General features: G+C 35.0%; 1 protein-coding gene across 1 annotated transcript; it reads left to right on the top strand.

Moving 5' to 3' along the window:
• The first annotated feature begins 5,606 nt into the window (after positions 1-5,606).
• Positions 5,607-11,777, top strand: LOC133851463 (probable ubiquitin-conjugating enzyme E2 16). The gene is made up of 6 exons (XM_062287897.1): positions 5,607-5,740; positions 5,887-5,990; positions 6,397-6,499; positions 6,616-6,679; positions 11,061-11,149; positions 11,389-11,777. Exons 1-6 carry the CDS (start codon positions 5,711-5,713, stop codon positions 11,482-11,484), a joined length of 486 nt encoding a protein of 161 aa, XP_062143881.1. The 5' UTR covers positions 5,607-5,710; the 3' UTR covers positions 11,485-11,777.
• Positions 11,778-16,546: the final 4,769 nt, after the last annotated feature.

The following is a 16,546-nucleotide window of genomic DNA, read 5'->3' as shown; positions in this document are numbered from 1 at the left end:
CAAAATGGGGGTGGTCGGCCACTCCCCTTCTTTCTTTCTTTTTTTTTTTAATTTTTTTTTCTATTTTATTATTTCTAAATAAAATTATTTAAAAAAATAAGGAAATATTGAAACGGCATCATTTTTAGGCTTAATTGTCGATGCTGACTCAGCCAAACAGAGTTAACAAAATTGGATGAAAAATAGACTGAATGACTCAATTAAAAAATGCAAAAAAGTTAAAGAGTAAATGTTTAAAATTAAAAAATGAAACAATTTTCAAATCGCACGTCAACTCAAAAATTTATTATACATGTATCCCATTTTTTATTACTATTTAAATAAAAAATTGGACTACAAAACAAAATTTTTTTTTCACTTTTTTATAAAATAATTTTTTTTTTTTTTAATATTTTATATCCCATCAACTGTTTCTTATTACTATTAACAAAACTTTGGCAACCAAACCATTTTGAACTTCAGAGGAGATGAAGTGATGTGAATGCTATGAGCAATATCAAACAAAATGTCATGTCATTGAGTTGTGTGCTTAATGGGGTACATCATGAAAAGAACTGAGGTGCTATAGTTTTTGAGTTCATACAGACCCGATCAATTGTCGGCATAGTGGTTTACGCAAAAATGAATTTGTACAGCATAACTCTTTCTTCTTTTATTTTTTAGCAAAATGAACAACATTAAAACGAAATAAAACTACAATAGTAGGGGTGAGGATAAAAAAATAAAAAAGTCAAGTGCAAAAAAAAAAAAAAAAATTACAAATAAAATAGAAAATTGATCCAAACAAATTCGTTGTTATAGTTCCGGTTCCCGTGCCGGCAATAAGTAATGCAATTGGAAGAATGGACCATCGAAAAAAAAAGGTGCATTAAGCTGTCTCCGGCAGACTTGCTAATTTAGTTAAATTTGATTATTATTAACATTTTTTCTTCTCCAGCAGAATAATCAATTTAACCATTTTTCTTAACACATGAACAGTAAATAAGCAATGTTGCTTATTCACTGTTCATCTGTTTACAATTTTTTTTATTAATATTTTCTCTCTCTCCCTCAATCGATCTCTCTCTGTTCTCTCTTCTCTACGTGAACACGACAAACAATACAAGACTGGGGGGATGGATAGGAATCAGAGAGGGAGATTGAGAGTGAGAAAGAGAGAGATCAAGTGAGAGAAAGAGACAGAGAGAGATCGGACAGAGAGGGAGATCACCGGAGAAGGAGAGAACCAGAGGACCCATGACCCAGAGGAGTTGATCAACGGTGGGTCGTCGTCGTGAACCCAACCGGGGTGATTTCCGATGAACCAGGTGCGAAGTTCGGCCGATTTTCGATGAAAAACAGTGGGATTAGGGGAGACCGGAGAATGAGAGAGAAATGAAAATAAATTAAGAAAAAGATTAAAAAACAATATTTAAAAAAAAAAAAAATAGAAAGTGAACTGTTGGAGTGTGTTTAGAAAAATGAGTAGCTAAAGTAGATATTTATACTTTTTCAGTAGCTATTTTAACTTCTCTTACTGGAGATGCTTTTAATGATAACTATAAAAAGGTAGTGGATGAATATCTGATTTCCCACCTCCTTAGACAAAAGAGCATCTTCTACTAAAGTTTTCTAGCAAAAGAGAGAATCATTTCATTTGATTGAGGAAGGAAGTGGGAATGGGCCATCGGGGGGTCAAGGATCCTCTCTATTTCAAATGAAGATGATTCCTCCATTTAGTTAAATATGAAGGGTATAGTTGTCTTTTCATATTTTTACAGAGTGTAAAAAGACAATTATATCTTCATTTTTACACTTAACGGAGAGAATTCTCTTTATTTGAAATGGAGAGATCCAAATTCTCATCTGGGAGGGCGGCGCTTGTTGTTCATGATAACTTGTTGATCGATGTTCAACCCATGGAGGTGCTTTGGGTGTTGGCCGGCCCATTTTTATTGTGGACCTCCTTTTCCTGCCTGCTTTCACGTGTCCTTCTTGCACAGGTTTTCTTTTTTAATTTGGAAAAGCATTTCTTTGCATCTTGCTAAAGGCATCAAAATTAGAGAGACAAGTAAAAGCAATCCTTAAGGAATAACTTTTATATTATATACCCTAAAAATATAGCTTCCACTTGATAAATGGTAGGACTCAGGAGAAGAATCACTTTATCAAATCCGCTTCTCAATGTTCCATTCTCAATGTTCCATTTGGACTTTCTGGGGAATAAAAATAAAGAATGAAAAATAGTTTCGTTTTTAATAGGGGTCGGCAAATTATCTGCATACCGACTACTTACCGAACCGAATCACCTGTTATTCCGACCGATTAACCGAACCGACATAAAACAAAACGACGTCGTTTTAGTAAAAATGAAACGTTTGATCTTTTTTCTTTTTCTTTTTCTTTTTTCTTTAAAAAAATTAAAACGACGTCATTTCATTACCCATGTTAACAAATTTAACCGACTTAACCAACTGCCTATTAACCGTTTAACCGATTTAACCAACCGCCTATTATCCGCTTAACCGACTTAACCGAAATAAATTCACCGACTGCATTCCGACAAAAGTCGGTTAACCGATCGAATTAACCGACTTAACCGCCTACCGAACCGATGCCCACCCCTATTTTTTAAAGGAAAAATAGTTTATATAGAGTGCACGGCTTATTTTGAAAAACTAAAAAAAAATACAAAAAAATTAAAAACAATATGATGGAAGAATACAAATAATAAGTTACCTCTATAAAAAAATGTGTTACCCAAACATGCCCTTAATCTAAAAGGTATTTCAAATGAAGGGCAATAATATATATTTTTTAATTGAAAAAAAAAAATCCCTTCTTAGTGGAAGTCCTTACCTTGAAGGTTTTTCAATGGACAAATTGCTAGGGAACATTTCCATATTAGTCAGGGCTGGAATATGCTAATCCTACTTTGCCATGGCCCTCGAATTTGAAGTTGATTGAGAATAAACTTAAAGTGAAAGGGAGGGCAAATACATGCCTAAAAAGATGCCAAGAAAGCAAAAAGCTACTACCAAATAATTAGAAATTGGTCTTCTTTATTGCTTTGGTGCTGGATAAGAAGAATTTTGGAACACAGCCCAATCTCATACAAAGCAAAAGGGTTGAAGAGAAGGGCACAATACATGCCTAATAAAAAGATGCTGCCTCCCGAGTTTGACTGCTCTTTTGTTTGGGCATACCCTGCAGGCAGATATGATATAGATTTTAGTACAAAAGTCAAGTTCTTTTCAAGTCTTTAACCATTTACCTGAAAAAGTTATACCACTTTACTAAATTTTTTTTTGTTTCCCTTTGGCTTGTCCAGCAAGTTATTTTAACTAAAATTGATGAATTGCTATTATACTTACCTAACATATATATATATATATATAATTAATAATAATAAATTAAAATTTAACTTTTGATTAGATATATACATGACTTTAAAATGTGCATGCTTTTAAAAAAAATCAAATAGAATATTGAAAATCATAGTTGAAATAAAGAGTGTGAAGTACGTGTTTGGAAAAAGTGAATAGAATAATGCTCCGATTCTTTCGGTGTAAAATGATTTCTGAAAAAATGATTTTGGTATTTTTCGGTATTTGGTATGGATAAAAATAATGGTCAACTAGAAAATGATTTTTATTTGACCAAAAATGCTTAATAAATTTCGGAAAATGATTTACGCTTTTTAAAAGCGTAATTTTTTTTTCGTAGATGGTAGATGCAATCGATTCTCTTTTAAACAATGCAGTTGACCTTTACGTTCAAGTAACGGACTATTGTCGGATTTCGACAAGCCAGATTCCGACTCCAGTCGGTGCCGGAATCCGACATATTAGGTCAGAATCCGGTGACGTCAGGCAGATGTCGCCGGATTCCAGGTATACCGTGCTTGATTCCGGCTAGACTGGCCAGAGGATCCGACCGTTTTGTGCCGGAATTTGTATCTGGCAAATATAAAAAAAAAATATTTTTATATTATTTTATATTACTATTTTTTATTTTGTGAATAAAATTTATTTATTTTTTTAAATTAATATGATTAAATTAAAATATAAAAAATATTTGTAATTTTCCGTACGCGCCAAACACCGAAAAATGATTTCGACAGAAAATATTTTTCCTGAAAAATGACTTCTCCAAAATTATTTTACGACGGAAATCATTTTACACCGAAACAAACGGAGCATAAGGTTATTTTTTTTAAGCTAAATTAAAGAGACAATTTGCTGACCTGGATATGAAGCACAAATACTAAAAGTTAGAGCAAGAGAGGATTAATGATTGTAATAATAATGATGTCCGAAAAAAATAAGAATAATCTTAATATTTTTTTTCTAATTAAGCAATAAATAATAGTAGTATAAGATGTGGATTCTATTAAGCTGTTTAAATTTTACAGAAATTACTCGTGGGGTTTCAAATTAACTCATAAATTTTCATAAATCCCACAGTCATGGATATTAAATTCCTCTTATTTGTTCTTGTCTTCTTGAAATAGACAAAACGCAATTGATAATTCTAGTGTATACAGTGCTATATTATTTAAAGTTAATAAAAATTAAATATTTATTATCCATGTGCCAATTTCAAAAGTATATAAAGTAGATTTTTATGGTTGAGCTATATATTGTTTTTTTTTTTTTAATGCAATAATGCTATATATTGTTATATTCTCATTCCACCCTTATTTTACTGGGCTAATTTGGTAGTACTTATCAGATCTTGATTTATTTTTTTAATAATGACTGATTCAAGGGTTGATGGACACTATTACCTCAACCTAATAAAATAAAGGTAAGATGTGGTGTAATATATATCATTTCTCCTTATCTATTATAGAACCTTCATTCCTTAGCTTGAAAGAAGTAAAATTAATGATAAAAAGATGGTAACTATTTTTAATTGATGCCATGTTATGTCTTATGATTTATGAAAATTAAATTTTCATATCAAATATTCAATTTCAAAATGGTTTTTTTTTTTTTTTTGGAGAGAGATTCAAAATGGTAATACTATATATCATTCCCCATCTCCTAATGCTTATTTGGATCCTTTATAGTATTTGATGTATAAAGATTAACTTTTTAATTAGAAGATCACACTACGTGGGTATTGAGAGATGGGGTGATAGGGGGGATGAATTAAATTGAATTACTCATAACTCTTTCAATTCTATATATCAACCTAGTTCATATAAAATATGCCGTAATTTAAGTGGCTTCTCATATCGGTCCGAATAAATAATAATTAAAAATATATCACATCGATCTATATGTTTTTTATTTATTTATTATTTTATAAATAACATGTGCCAAAAGAGTCGGAAGAGTAACATTTCTCCTTTCAAAAATAAACAAAAGTTCTAATTATCACTCGGTAGATACTCTAGTGTTTCAATTGAAAAGGGAAAAACCATGAAAGAAGAACAAGACAATTTGAAAATGACAAGATGGAGAATAGAAAAAGAAGGAAACAAGAACAACGCGAAGCAACGTCGAGTCGCACGTGTTAGTCAGTTGTGACGACGTCGTTTTAGGGATTAGTGCCTTGTCAGCACAAAAAGCTGCCTTGGTAAGATAAGACGTGAAACAAATAAATAAAAATATACGGTGGGGGCAAATTGGCTCACACAAACCGTCGCTGGCTCTTTGTCCATTTCGTCAAACTCCACAATCTCTCTCTCTCTCAGACTCTCCGCCATTGTAGAGAGAAAGCCATGACCAGCTCCTCCGCCTCCACGCGCAAGGTTTTGCCCTAATTTTCTCACTTCACACATACGCTTCACAAATAGATACAATAAAAAACAATCCTAATTCGTATTTATATGTGTTATTCAAATCTTTCATATTTATATTGGATTGTGGTTGTGATTTTGAATATTGGTGTTCTTAGGCTCTGAGTAAGATTGCTTGCAATCGCCTCCAGAAGGAGCTTGTCGAGTGGCAGGTCAATCCTCCTGCAGGTTTCAAACACAAAGTCACCGATAATCTCCAAAGGTAGTTTTGATTTTTTATTTTTTGGTTCTTTAGGGTTTTATATGTTAATCAATTCAATTTATAATCTCTGCTTGCATACTGAGAAAGCCTAGGGAAGAATTGTAGACAATAAAATTTTGAATCGTTGGGCTTTGAGCGTGTTTTTGATTCCTAGAAATGATTGACTGGCCTTAACTTAGGAAAATAGTGATGTTAGCGTCGGGTTAGTGGACATGTGTGTGTATATGTGCGTGTATTTTATAAGTTGTTTTTAATATTGTAAGTGATTGAAATTTTGGGTTCAAAATCTGGTTTCGATGTCTTTTCGTCTACTTTTTCTCTGATTTTGATGTATTTCTACGTTTTACTGCTTTAGTTAGTATATTGAAATTGAGTTGTTATTTTTTTGGGAATTTTGGATCCAAAGGTGGGTAATTGAAGTCAATGGAGCTCCAGGAACCCTCTACGCAAATGAAACTTATCAACTTCAGGTCGACTTTCCTGAGCATTACCCAATGGAAGCCCCACAGGTCTGCATGAAGTCGTTTAATTGTGTAATATGTACTCGACCTCGGGTAGAGTTAAACAAGTGTTTTGGTGACGTTGTCCTGTTGTTTGCTTTTGATTCTGGCTGTGATTTTGACAGGTTATATTTCTGCATCCTGCTCCACTGCATCCTCATATATATAGCAACGGCCATATTTGTTTAGGTAATCTTGTTGGCCTCATATTACTAGCTTATTTTTTATTTTTATTTTATTTTAAATTGTTAGCATCCCCTTTTTGTATAATTTCTTATCATCTAATGACATGTGTCTTCGCTTATCGCTGTTTCTTTTTCCCCACAAGTTGAGTTATTATGGCCCACTCTTTCTTGGAGGTTTTTGGTGTCTGCTATATGATTAGTTATAGTTAGATCATAAGTTCTTTTGTGTATTTTTCTTTTGCATTAATTCTATTCACTCATTCGTGGATTGTGATGGATTTTGTCCCCAGCTCTGGTGTAATATTGATAGTGAGCATCAGATAGCTCTTTTTCTTTAAGAAAGTTTTTCACAACTTTTAGATATGAGGTAGATGTTTTTGATCTTCAGGTATTTCAATCTCTCTCTCTCTCTCTCTCTCTCTAAATCAAGTAAAAGACCAAAACCACATGTGGTAGCATTAAATCTCTTTGAAACATGATTGAAATTACTTATCAAAAAAAAAAAAATCTCTTTGAAACATGAGATAAGAAAAGCCTCCTTTGAACTACGGGTAGCGCAAATGTTGTGTAGTTGGTTGAATGCTGAATATACAGAGGTTAGAAAAGAACTTTTGAGATAATGGGCTGTTACGAGTGTAGTCATGGATTTTTTCTTTTCTTTAACTTATAGGGCTTGTTTGATAAATACATGTACAGAATAGAACAGAGCAGAGTAGTGGGTTGTTAGTTTTGAAATTTGTAAAAAGTGATGATGTGATATAAAATAAAAAGAATTTGTATAAAAAGGTGAAAAAATTTTGTATTGTAGTGAATTTTTTTTATTTGAATAGTAATAAAAAATTATCGATGTGATATAAAAAGTGAAAAAAGTGGGAATGTTTTGATGTTGATTGGTGGTGAAAAATATAAAAAAATGAAAAAAAAAAAAAAAAAACACATGAACAGTGTTGTATTGTTTTGTATTCTATCAAACAAGGCCATAATTTCAAGACTCAACATAGCAGATTTAGTTGGAAGCGGTTGTAGCTGGAAGCGGTTGTATCTGTCGAAGGGTTGCAGAGTTACTCTTATAAAAAGCTCTCTCTAATCTTCCTACGTACTTGCTTTCTCTATTCCCTATTTCCTCCAGTTCTTGTGGGGAGGTATAGGTGAAGAATTTAAATTTCATCTGGTTAATTGGTCCAAGGTTTGTTCTCCTATTTCAAATGGTGGTTTGGGCATCCGAAATTTGAGGATCTTCAATAAAGCTCTTTTAGGGAAGTGGTTGTGGCGTTATGCCTATGAGAGAGAAGCTTGGTGGAAATCTGTTGTGGATGCAAAGTATGGTTCTACTTGGGCTGGTTGGTATTCTTTAGACCCCCCTGGGTCACATGGAGTAGGGCTTTGGAAGAATATTAGGAAGGGGTGGAGTTTGCTTTGTAGCCATACCATACTCATTTTGGGAAATGGATTTAGGATCCGTTTTTGGAACGACGTGTGGTGTGGTGAGGTGCCCCTTAAAGTAGCTTTCCCAGTTTTGTATGACATAGCGCGTGACAAGGATGCACATGTTGCAGACCATTTGGTTGTGGGGAGCGGGTCCTATCAGTGGGATGTTAGCTTCTTTTGAGCGGCTCACGACTGGGAGGTGGATGTTTTGGCCTCCTTTTTCTCTTTGTTGTACTCAACTAGAGTGGATGGTGATGGGGAAGACCAACTCCAGTGGTCTCCTTCTCACAAAGGGAAATTTGATGTTAGATCTTTCTATAAAGTTCTTGCTTGCAAAGAGGATATTCAGTTTCCCTGGAAAAGTACATGGCGGACCAAGGTTCCCTTGAAAGTGGCTTTCTTCGCTTGGACGGCAACGCAAGGGAAGATCCTCACCTTGGACAATCTCAGAAAGAAGCATGTCATTGTGATTGATAGATGTTGTATGTGCAAAATGAATGGGGAGTCTGTGGATCACCTTCTTCTCCATTGCGATGTTGCATGGGCTCTATGGAATGCCATCTTTAGTCGCTTCAGTCTGTCTTGGGTTATGCCTCTTCGGGTGGTAGATTTATTCGCTTGCTGGTGGACGGGTGGTCGCTCTCGGAGTGCGGTCGTGTGGAAGATGGTCCCTTGTTGCCTTTTGTGGTTCTTGTGGAGGAAACAGAATGATAGATAGTTCGAGGACAGAAAGAACCATTGAGGAACTCATTTCATTTTTCTTTCATTCTTTGTACTCTTGGTCGGCTGCGTTCCTCGCACCTTTAGTGTTTAGTTTTAATGATTTCTTTGTTTTGTATTCTTCTTCCTCTTATATGCCTTTCTTGTATACTTCATGTGTACTTGATTGCGCTTTGCGCTTTTTAATGATATTTCTCTTACTTATCAACAAAAAAAAAAAGAAAAAAGTAATTGGAACTATAAGAAATTCTACCTTGAATTTTTGACTGGCATCAAACAGGGAGAGGTGAAATTGTAATTCTGCACTTCATTTAAATCCTTGGGGTCATTTTGCAAGATTTCTGAGTAATGTATTTAGGCCATCATGGGTTTTGTACTTAGTGCCCCCTCCCCCCCTCCCCATTCCACCCCATACACAAAAAGGGCCAGGCCCGCATGTCTCTGTGTGTGTGTGTGTTGGGCTCTGTTTAAACGTAGGTCATAATTGGAATTATATCGACAGGCCTCCGATATGCAGCCAAAAATTTGGGGAATAAAGAAAAAAGAAGTAGATTGAAATTCTGGTTTGAATTGCTTTGCATTTATGGATATATACCAAGGTTGAAGCTTATGTAGAAATAAGAGTAGTGCTAGTTGGCTTTATATCTGTTAAGATATCTGCTGCTTAAATCAATCAGTTCCAGATGTCATTATGTTTAACTTCATGTAGCAATAAGCAAGTGAAGTATATTACATGTGCCATATGATAACTTTTCAACCAGGAGAAAGTTTTAAATGTCCTTAATTTTTAAATGTTATTATTCTTCCTGTTGTTGACATTCAAAATATGAACATAAAGATGGTTTCAGTTTTCCAAAATGGTTTTCTGAGTTGAGTTCAGTTTTGAATTGGTAGGTTTACATTTGTGTTTAATTTTGTCTAGAATTTACTGCCACCTTTTGAATATTAATATCTCTTGTAATTATGCTGGGAACCTTGAAGTTGTCTTTGGTGGGACTTCAAAATCATAATTTCTCTTTGGCTGTTGATATTTGCTGTTTACTATAACCCATGTGTTTGGAAATAGTGATGAACTATGATATCTCCTAATGAAACTAGGGCAGGTTACAGACCCCCTTAGTCAGTTTTTGGCTATTTCCATTGGCCGAACTGATGGGTGTTGCCGAACCCATGGGTGTCCACCGGAAATCGCCCCCCAAAAGATTGTTCAGGGGATGATTGTCGAACCCCACAGACATCGTCAGGTGTCCGTTTGCTGGTTGGTTTGGGGTGTGAGAAGAGGAGCGCCTGGGGGGGATTTTTGCTTGTTCAGCAGAGGATTATTTTCTCTTTTTTTTCTTCTTCTTCTTCAGATCAGGTCAAAGAGATCAAATCTGAAATGGCTATAAGCGGAAATTCTCTCACATAGCTTAGAGTTGCGCAGAGAGAGAGAGAGAGCTGACTTTCTTATAAGTTGGAGGGGGCTTGCCCACGACATGGCTTCACCTTTTCACCCACCCCGCAGAGGTTTACTGGGTGCCTAGGTCACTTCTCTTGCTTCACTTGCTCTTACAAAAGGGAAAAAAAAATAGAAAATAAAAAAAAATCCACCAATGGAATCAAAGTTCAAAACCCAATTATAGAGAGAAATTGAGGGTTTGTCCAGAGAGAGGGAGAAGTAGAGCAAGAGAGGTTGGGGGTGCAAGGGGGAATAGGCAAAGAGAGGGCGGCAGCTAGGGTTGGGCTTGGGCAAAATACATATTTATACCACCACCGTTGGTTGGATCTGTAATGGCTGGGCTTCCAACTCACCAGCCAACCTTCAATTGACCATGTCACTTTTTCTATTTTCCTACCCAACACCAACTGCACCTATGCTGGAAACTGACTGGTTTCGGCCCATTTCTGGTCGGATTGGTTGGCCGGTTGGGCATTTGCCCAGTCCTAAATGAAACATGGTATTCTTGATTATTCTACTTCCTAAAGCAATGAATATGTATGGTGCGCACAGGCATGTGCAGAGAGTTTAAAGCAATGAATATATATATTTTTCCCCCTTTGGTGAAATTATGTTTAAAAAGACCTTTCCTGTGGAGGTTTTCGTTCTTTGTGTATATGGCTTTTTAGTGCCCATGGTACTCATTCTTCTTCCCTTGTGAACTTTACCCAAGTTTGATTGCCTTGAATAAAATGTGCAGTTGATTACCTTTGCAGCAAAACTAACATTAATGTACTACATTGAATGTGGCATTTTGTAGATATTTTGTACGACTCATGGTCCCCAGCCATGACTGTTAGTTCTATCTGCATCAGCATTCTGTCCATGCTATCAAGCTCAACTGTGAAGGTTTGGGCCTAATTATTTGTTTTTCTAACTTTTAGGATATTCCGGTTCCCCAAGTTTCCGAGTCGGTGTTAGATTTAGTGTGCTACTGTTGGTTTACTGATTTTTGAGAGTATATCAGTGATTCTGCTAAATTGTTCAAACCAGAGAATAAGCAACCGTTGTCTTGGTGAATGATATATGGGCAAGCATCTTTATTGGTTTCGAATCTAAACTTGTGTTGTCTTGACCTTGCTTTGCAGCAACGACCTGAAGATAATGACCGCTATGTAAAGAACTGTAAAAATGGCAGATCTCCCAAGGAGACCAGATGGTGGTTCCATGATGATAAAGTGTAATAATCACAGCATCTTCTTCCTTCATTGGTTGCTCAAGAAATTAGAGTAGATGGCTCGCCTTCTCAAAGGAAGATGAAGACAGAGAAAAGAAGCATTCTGAACCGGGATTTTGTCCAAAATGCTCAATAACTTGTGTAAATTGGCAATGCCTGGTATTTGTAAAGGAAGATTGACATTTTATGTTTCAAGCAAAAGGGGACAAACAAACAAACTCGTGTCTCTGTTGACTGTGAGAGTAACTTTGTATGAGTTCGGATATGAGACACTTTAATCGTTCATGCTTTCTCTGATGATTATTGGTCTTGGGGTCTATTTGGTTTTGCAGCTTCAAAATCAAAATGTACTGTTTAAAAAATATCAATTTCAAAATGTAGTTAAGCGTTGATAAAATTACGATTTGATTTTTATCATAGTTTAGTCTTTAAAATTATATTTTTTAAAAATAAATTCTTTTGCTTTTGATTTGTTTTCAAACCTCCATTTTTTTTATTTTTTTGTAAATAAAGAAAGTATTTTCAAACTATGCGTTGTTGTTATTTTATTTAAGAACACACTTTTTGATATCTATATTTCGCTGGTTTCTTTTTGGCAGGAAAAACAATCGAAATCATCATAAAATTAGAAGATAGTAGTGCTTTTCTTAAAGCGTCGATGTAAGAATTTTAAAAGCTTAGCTTTCCACGTAGTTTACACATCATAAAGGTGTTATCATATTTTTAAACGACTCCTTTTAATTATTGTATCAAAACATATGTTTAAATTTTAGGTCAGATATCTAAAAAAAAATAAAAAAATTAGGTCAGACCAGTAAAAGTATAAAATTTTTTTGGAAAAATTTCTTTCAACACACTTTATTAAATTGACATGCATTTTATAAAGTATGTTAGTTTAATAGACTAGATTGAATAAATTAAAAATGAACATAAGAATTAAAAATGAATGTCATATGCATTTGATCACGTATCAATTTAATAGACTGGATTAAAAAAAAAAAAAAAATTCCAACTAAATTTGGAGCAAAACTTCATCTCAGTAAGAATATATAGTGCAGGACATACAATGTGAGAATTAATCTTAGCAAACAATTTCTAATCGCAATTTTTTTTTTTTTTGAATCCAATTGCATTTGGAATTAATAAATGTGGAGGCGTTGGAGCTAGCTGTTCTATCGTATAGCGGATCACATCTGTTTATCGAAAATATATTTCTTTGTTATTTTAATCTATTTGTTTCATTCTAAATTTGTAAAATAACTCTATTGATTAAGGCAGTAATTAAAGGGTAAGGACGCATCTAATAAAGCCGAAAAGTAATAAAAATCTGGAATCAATCAGGAAAAGAGATATTCTCTTAAATAAATTTTATTAAGAGAAGAGAAAAATACATTTGACCCCTTTAAAGTTAAGACTGCTTTTTTTAATTTTTTTTGCTTCGATATTTAAAAATTAGCAATCCATGAAGTTTTTGAAATTGTCAATATTATTCATCATTTAACAAATTTTGTCTTTTCTGACAGAAGAATGCCCAACTTTAAAGGGGTAAAATGTATTCTTAAAATAACTAGCATATAACCTGCGTATTGCGCTGGTTTTACAAATTAAAATTGCGTTATGTGCTTATGTTTTAAAAGTAATAGATAATGTACAAAATAGTTTAAAAAAGTGTTTTGAGTTATTCTATTAAAATGCTAATTAATTTAAGAAACAAAATAAAAAAAATTTAGGAATAAGAATAAAAATAAATCGCATGTATTAAATTTTTATAGATGATAATTCAAGAGACCTTTTACATAATATAAGAATTCACAAAAACAAATAACAAAATAATGCACTCACATCATTGCAATAACTTGTATTCAATATTTTCAAACTGGATAACCTGTATTAAAAATTTCAAAAATTTTGTTATGGTATATTGTCATTTTTAAAACATTGGAGGTAAAAATCAAAAAGTGATCAACCTTTGAGGGGGTAAAATGTATTTTTGGTTTAATTTTATGAATTAAAATTTTATGACCCGGTCCACTAAAACGCGCGGTATCTAGCCATACGAAATATCTTCACCAATAGATTTGATTCATATAGTATTTGGACCAGGGCATCAACAATAGATGAATCATGGTTATTGTCCGATTGATTCAAGACATTAATTTTGTTTGAAACTTTATTTTCAGTATCATAGAAATATAATTGTGCAAAACTGGGACTTGGGCCATCAGCTGGGAGTAGTGTTCCAATTCTATGGTGGTTTGGATTATTAAGTTTGAAAATATAAGGACTTCTTCAATCAATATTAATTCTATGATCTATTTTCCCACCCATTGATGTCATAGCAAACATGGCGTTATAACTTCTAATTTGTGCCTTAAATTTTTTTGAATGCTGGTCGCTAGTTGGATTTAGCAATTCTTGAAGAATAGCATGTAGTTTCTTAAGCAAATGCAATACACTATGCCATCCATACAACACATGCTAAATTTAGGACTAGCAATAGTAGACCTTCTAGATTTTATTGTTCTCTCTTCCTACCAAACTATTGCACCACAATAATCACAAACCCAAACGAATCTTAAGAGTGCAATATAGTAGGTCAAAGTTCATTTTAAAAAATAGCAGAAATTTGAAAACAATAGCAACTATTTGAAAGGTCAAACTCCAATTTAAATACTAAACCACAATTTACCAAAATTTGCACATTTTGAAATTGCTGAACCAAGCGGACTATAATTCAAGCTTGGTGTTATCGATCTCCTCGCCCAAAATCTCTTTTTTTTGAGAGAGAAATGAACCTAGAAAAATACTAGAGCATCTTCTCGTGTTTTTCTGGTGTTCTTCTGAAATAACATAGATGTAATTAAAAAATTACATCTATGTCCTTTTGGATGGCATAGATGCAATTTTTCAATAAAAAAATTACGTTTATGCCATTTCAAGAGAACACTAGAAAAACACAGGGGATACTATAACATTCCTCGACCAACCTAATCTTGTCCGATGCCTGAAATTGAAAAGTAGAATGATTTTGCATAATTAACATTAAATCGTTATAATAATTACACATAAGAATGTGGTTCACAAAACACAATCTTACTTCAGAGGCGTTGGAAATTAACTCCATGAGGAAAATGTCCTTTGTTTCCATAGAGGGAGTTGAATGTTCCAGCAAAAAAAAAATGGAAAAATACAATTTAACCCCCCCAACTACCATCGATTCTCTGGATGGCACCCCAAACTACCAAAGCTTGGATTCCGGCCCCCCAAATTACCAACTGCTTGTTTTTTGACCCCTTCCGTCAGTTTGTGCCGTTTAAGTGGATGGAAAGTGAGTCACGTGCGCGGCACATGACTCTTTTAGCTCAAAAGTCCAAAAATGCCCTCTCTTTACATTTTGAAAATCCCATTTTGCCCTTCTCCTTACACTTTGAAATACCAATCTCCTCACCCGAAAATACCCCTCTCCTTAAAGTCTGTGGCCTCCCAGCCGATGAGGATGGACTTGTCAGAGAAACCTCTGGTTTCTACCCAACTCTTTGTCTTGCTCCCTTCTTTCTGGCTCATGTCCTGGTGATCTGGCTGCGTTAGACCATGTTCCATGGCATTTGGTGCAGACCAATTGGACTCATGTATCGGTTTGAATTTCTATAGTTCTGGCTTTGACTGCCATTGTGTATATCCAAGACCACTTGGGATGGGAAGTGGGTTTTGGAGTGCCGACAATTCTAATGGTGTTTTCTGCTTTGATGTTCCTGTTGGGCTCTTCTCTCTAATCGTGGCTTACCGAAGGGAGAAAAAGCTTCTTAGTGACCGAGCAAGGTGAGGCTTCTATCCAAAATTTTATTTTCTCTTTTCTTGGCTACTAACCGGTTGCACAAAGAAGAGCAAGAAGAGTGTAAATGAGAGCTTTTGCTTGGTAGAAAAAGAGAGAGACATTAACGGTTTTCAAAAAGAGTAAGCCCTTCTCTTCTGCCACTACTAACAAAGCATTCAAAAGAATAAGCTAACAAAAAGGAAGTGAAACCTTTGAAGAAGAGATGCTTACCGAAGTTGTGTGAAAACAGGGGGTGTACTTCCTATTTTGTTTTCTCCTTCGAAGAGCCACTGACTAAATAGTTTTAGGATCTGTTCTTAGAGTTTCCTTTTCTTTTTCTTTCCACAAACCGAACACCCATAGAGGAGAGGCGAGGGAGGGTATTTCACGGACCCATTAGTGTTTTAGGTGAGGATTTTGCAAGTTATTAGGAAGGTTTTCTGCTGAGTTTCTGCCACCATTTTTTTCTAGCAAATAAGGTGCAACCCGTGAGAACAAAATGGAGGAGAAGGTGTTTTCCTCTTCACAAAACCGGAACAGAATTGAGAAAGATGGATGCTCTGTTTTTCGATCCAGTGCTGTTTGAGGAGAAGAGGATGGTTTTTCTGGATTTTTCCTTTGTTATGGTCGGTAGAGAAGCAAGAGAAGAGAGAGTGTTCTACGGATTTCACTGCACTAACTAGGAAGGAGAGGTTTCACAAGAGTTCAACAAGCAAGAGGCTTTTGGTTTTTCTTCTTTTGCAATGATACTCGGCGCTTGTCCCTTCTTATAGAGAGCTCGAATGGTGCAGATCGTCTGAGGCAAAATCGATCAATGGACAGGGGAAAGGCAAGTGTTTGGCATTCAGGGCAAGCGAGGATTTGGGTCGAGAAAGCAAAGTAGGAGATAAAAGAGATTGACTATCCATGCATATATGCTGATCATGACAGTTTATAGTCATTCTTGGTAGTCTTGGGGCTAGCAATGGCATAATTCTTTGCATGGAAGTCCAGGAACAGAGCCAAAAGAGAATAGTAGAATACCACGTTGAAGCACCAACCCCAGACTCTGGAGCACCCTATTCCGGTGAAATGGGAAAAGCAGCATCATACCCAGCGCCACAAAGCTAAACATGAACTGCAATATTGATAGTTACTAGTTAGAGGTATAATACGTACGGGAATCCCTTAAAAGTTAAAAGGAGGTATTTTAGAGGTATAATGTTGTGACAACCGGGAGACGATCATCGTGTCGGCGACTCAAACTCATCAAAGA

This window comes from Alnus glutinosa, chromosome 12 (assembly GCF_958979055.1).
Source record: "Alnus glutinosa chromosome 12, dhAlnGlut1.1, whole genome shotgun sequence".
Taxonomy (NCBI): domain Eukaryota; kingdom Viridiplantae; phylum Streptophyta; class Magnoliopsida; order Fagales; family Betulaceae; genus Alnus; species Alnus glutinosa.
This window is presented reverse-complemented; position numbering and strand designations above follow the sequence as displayed.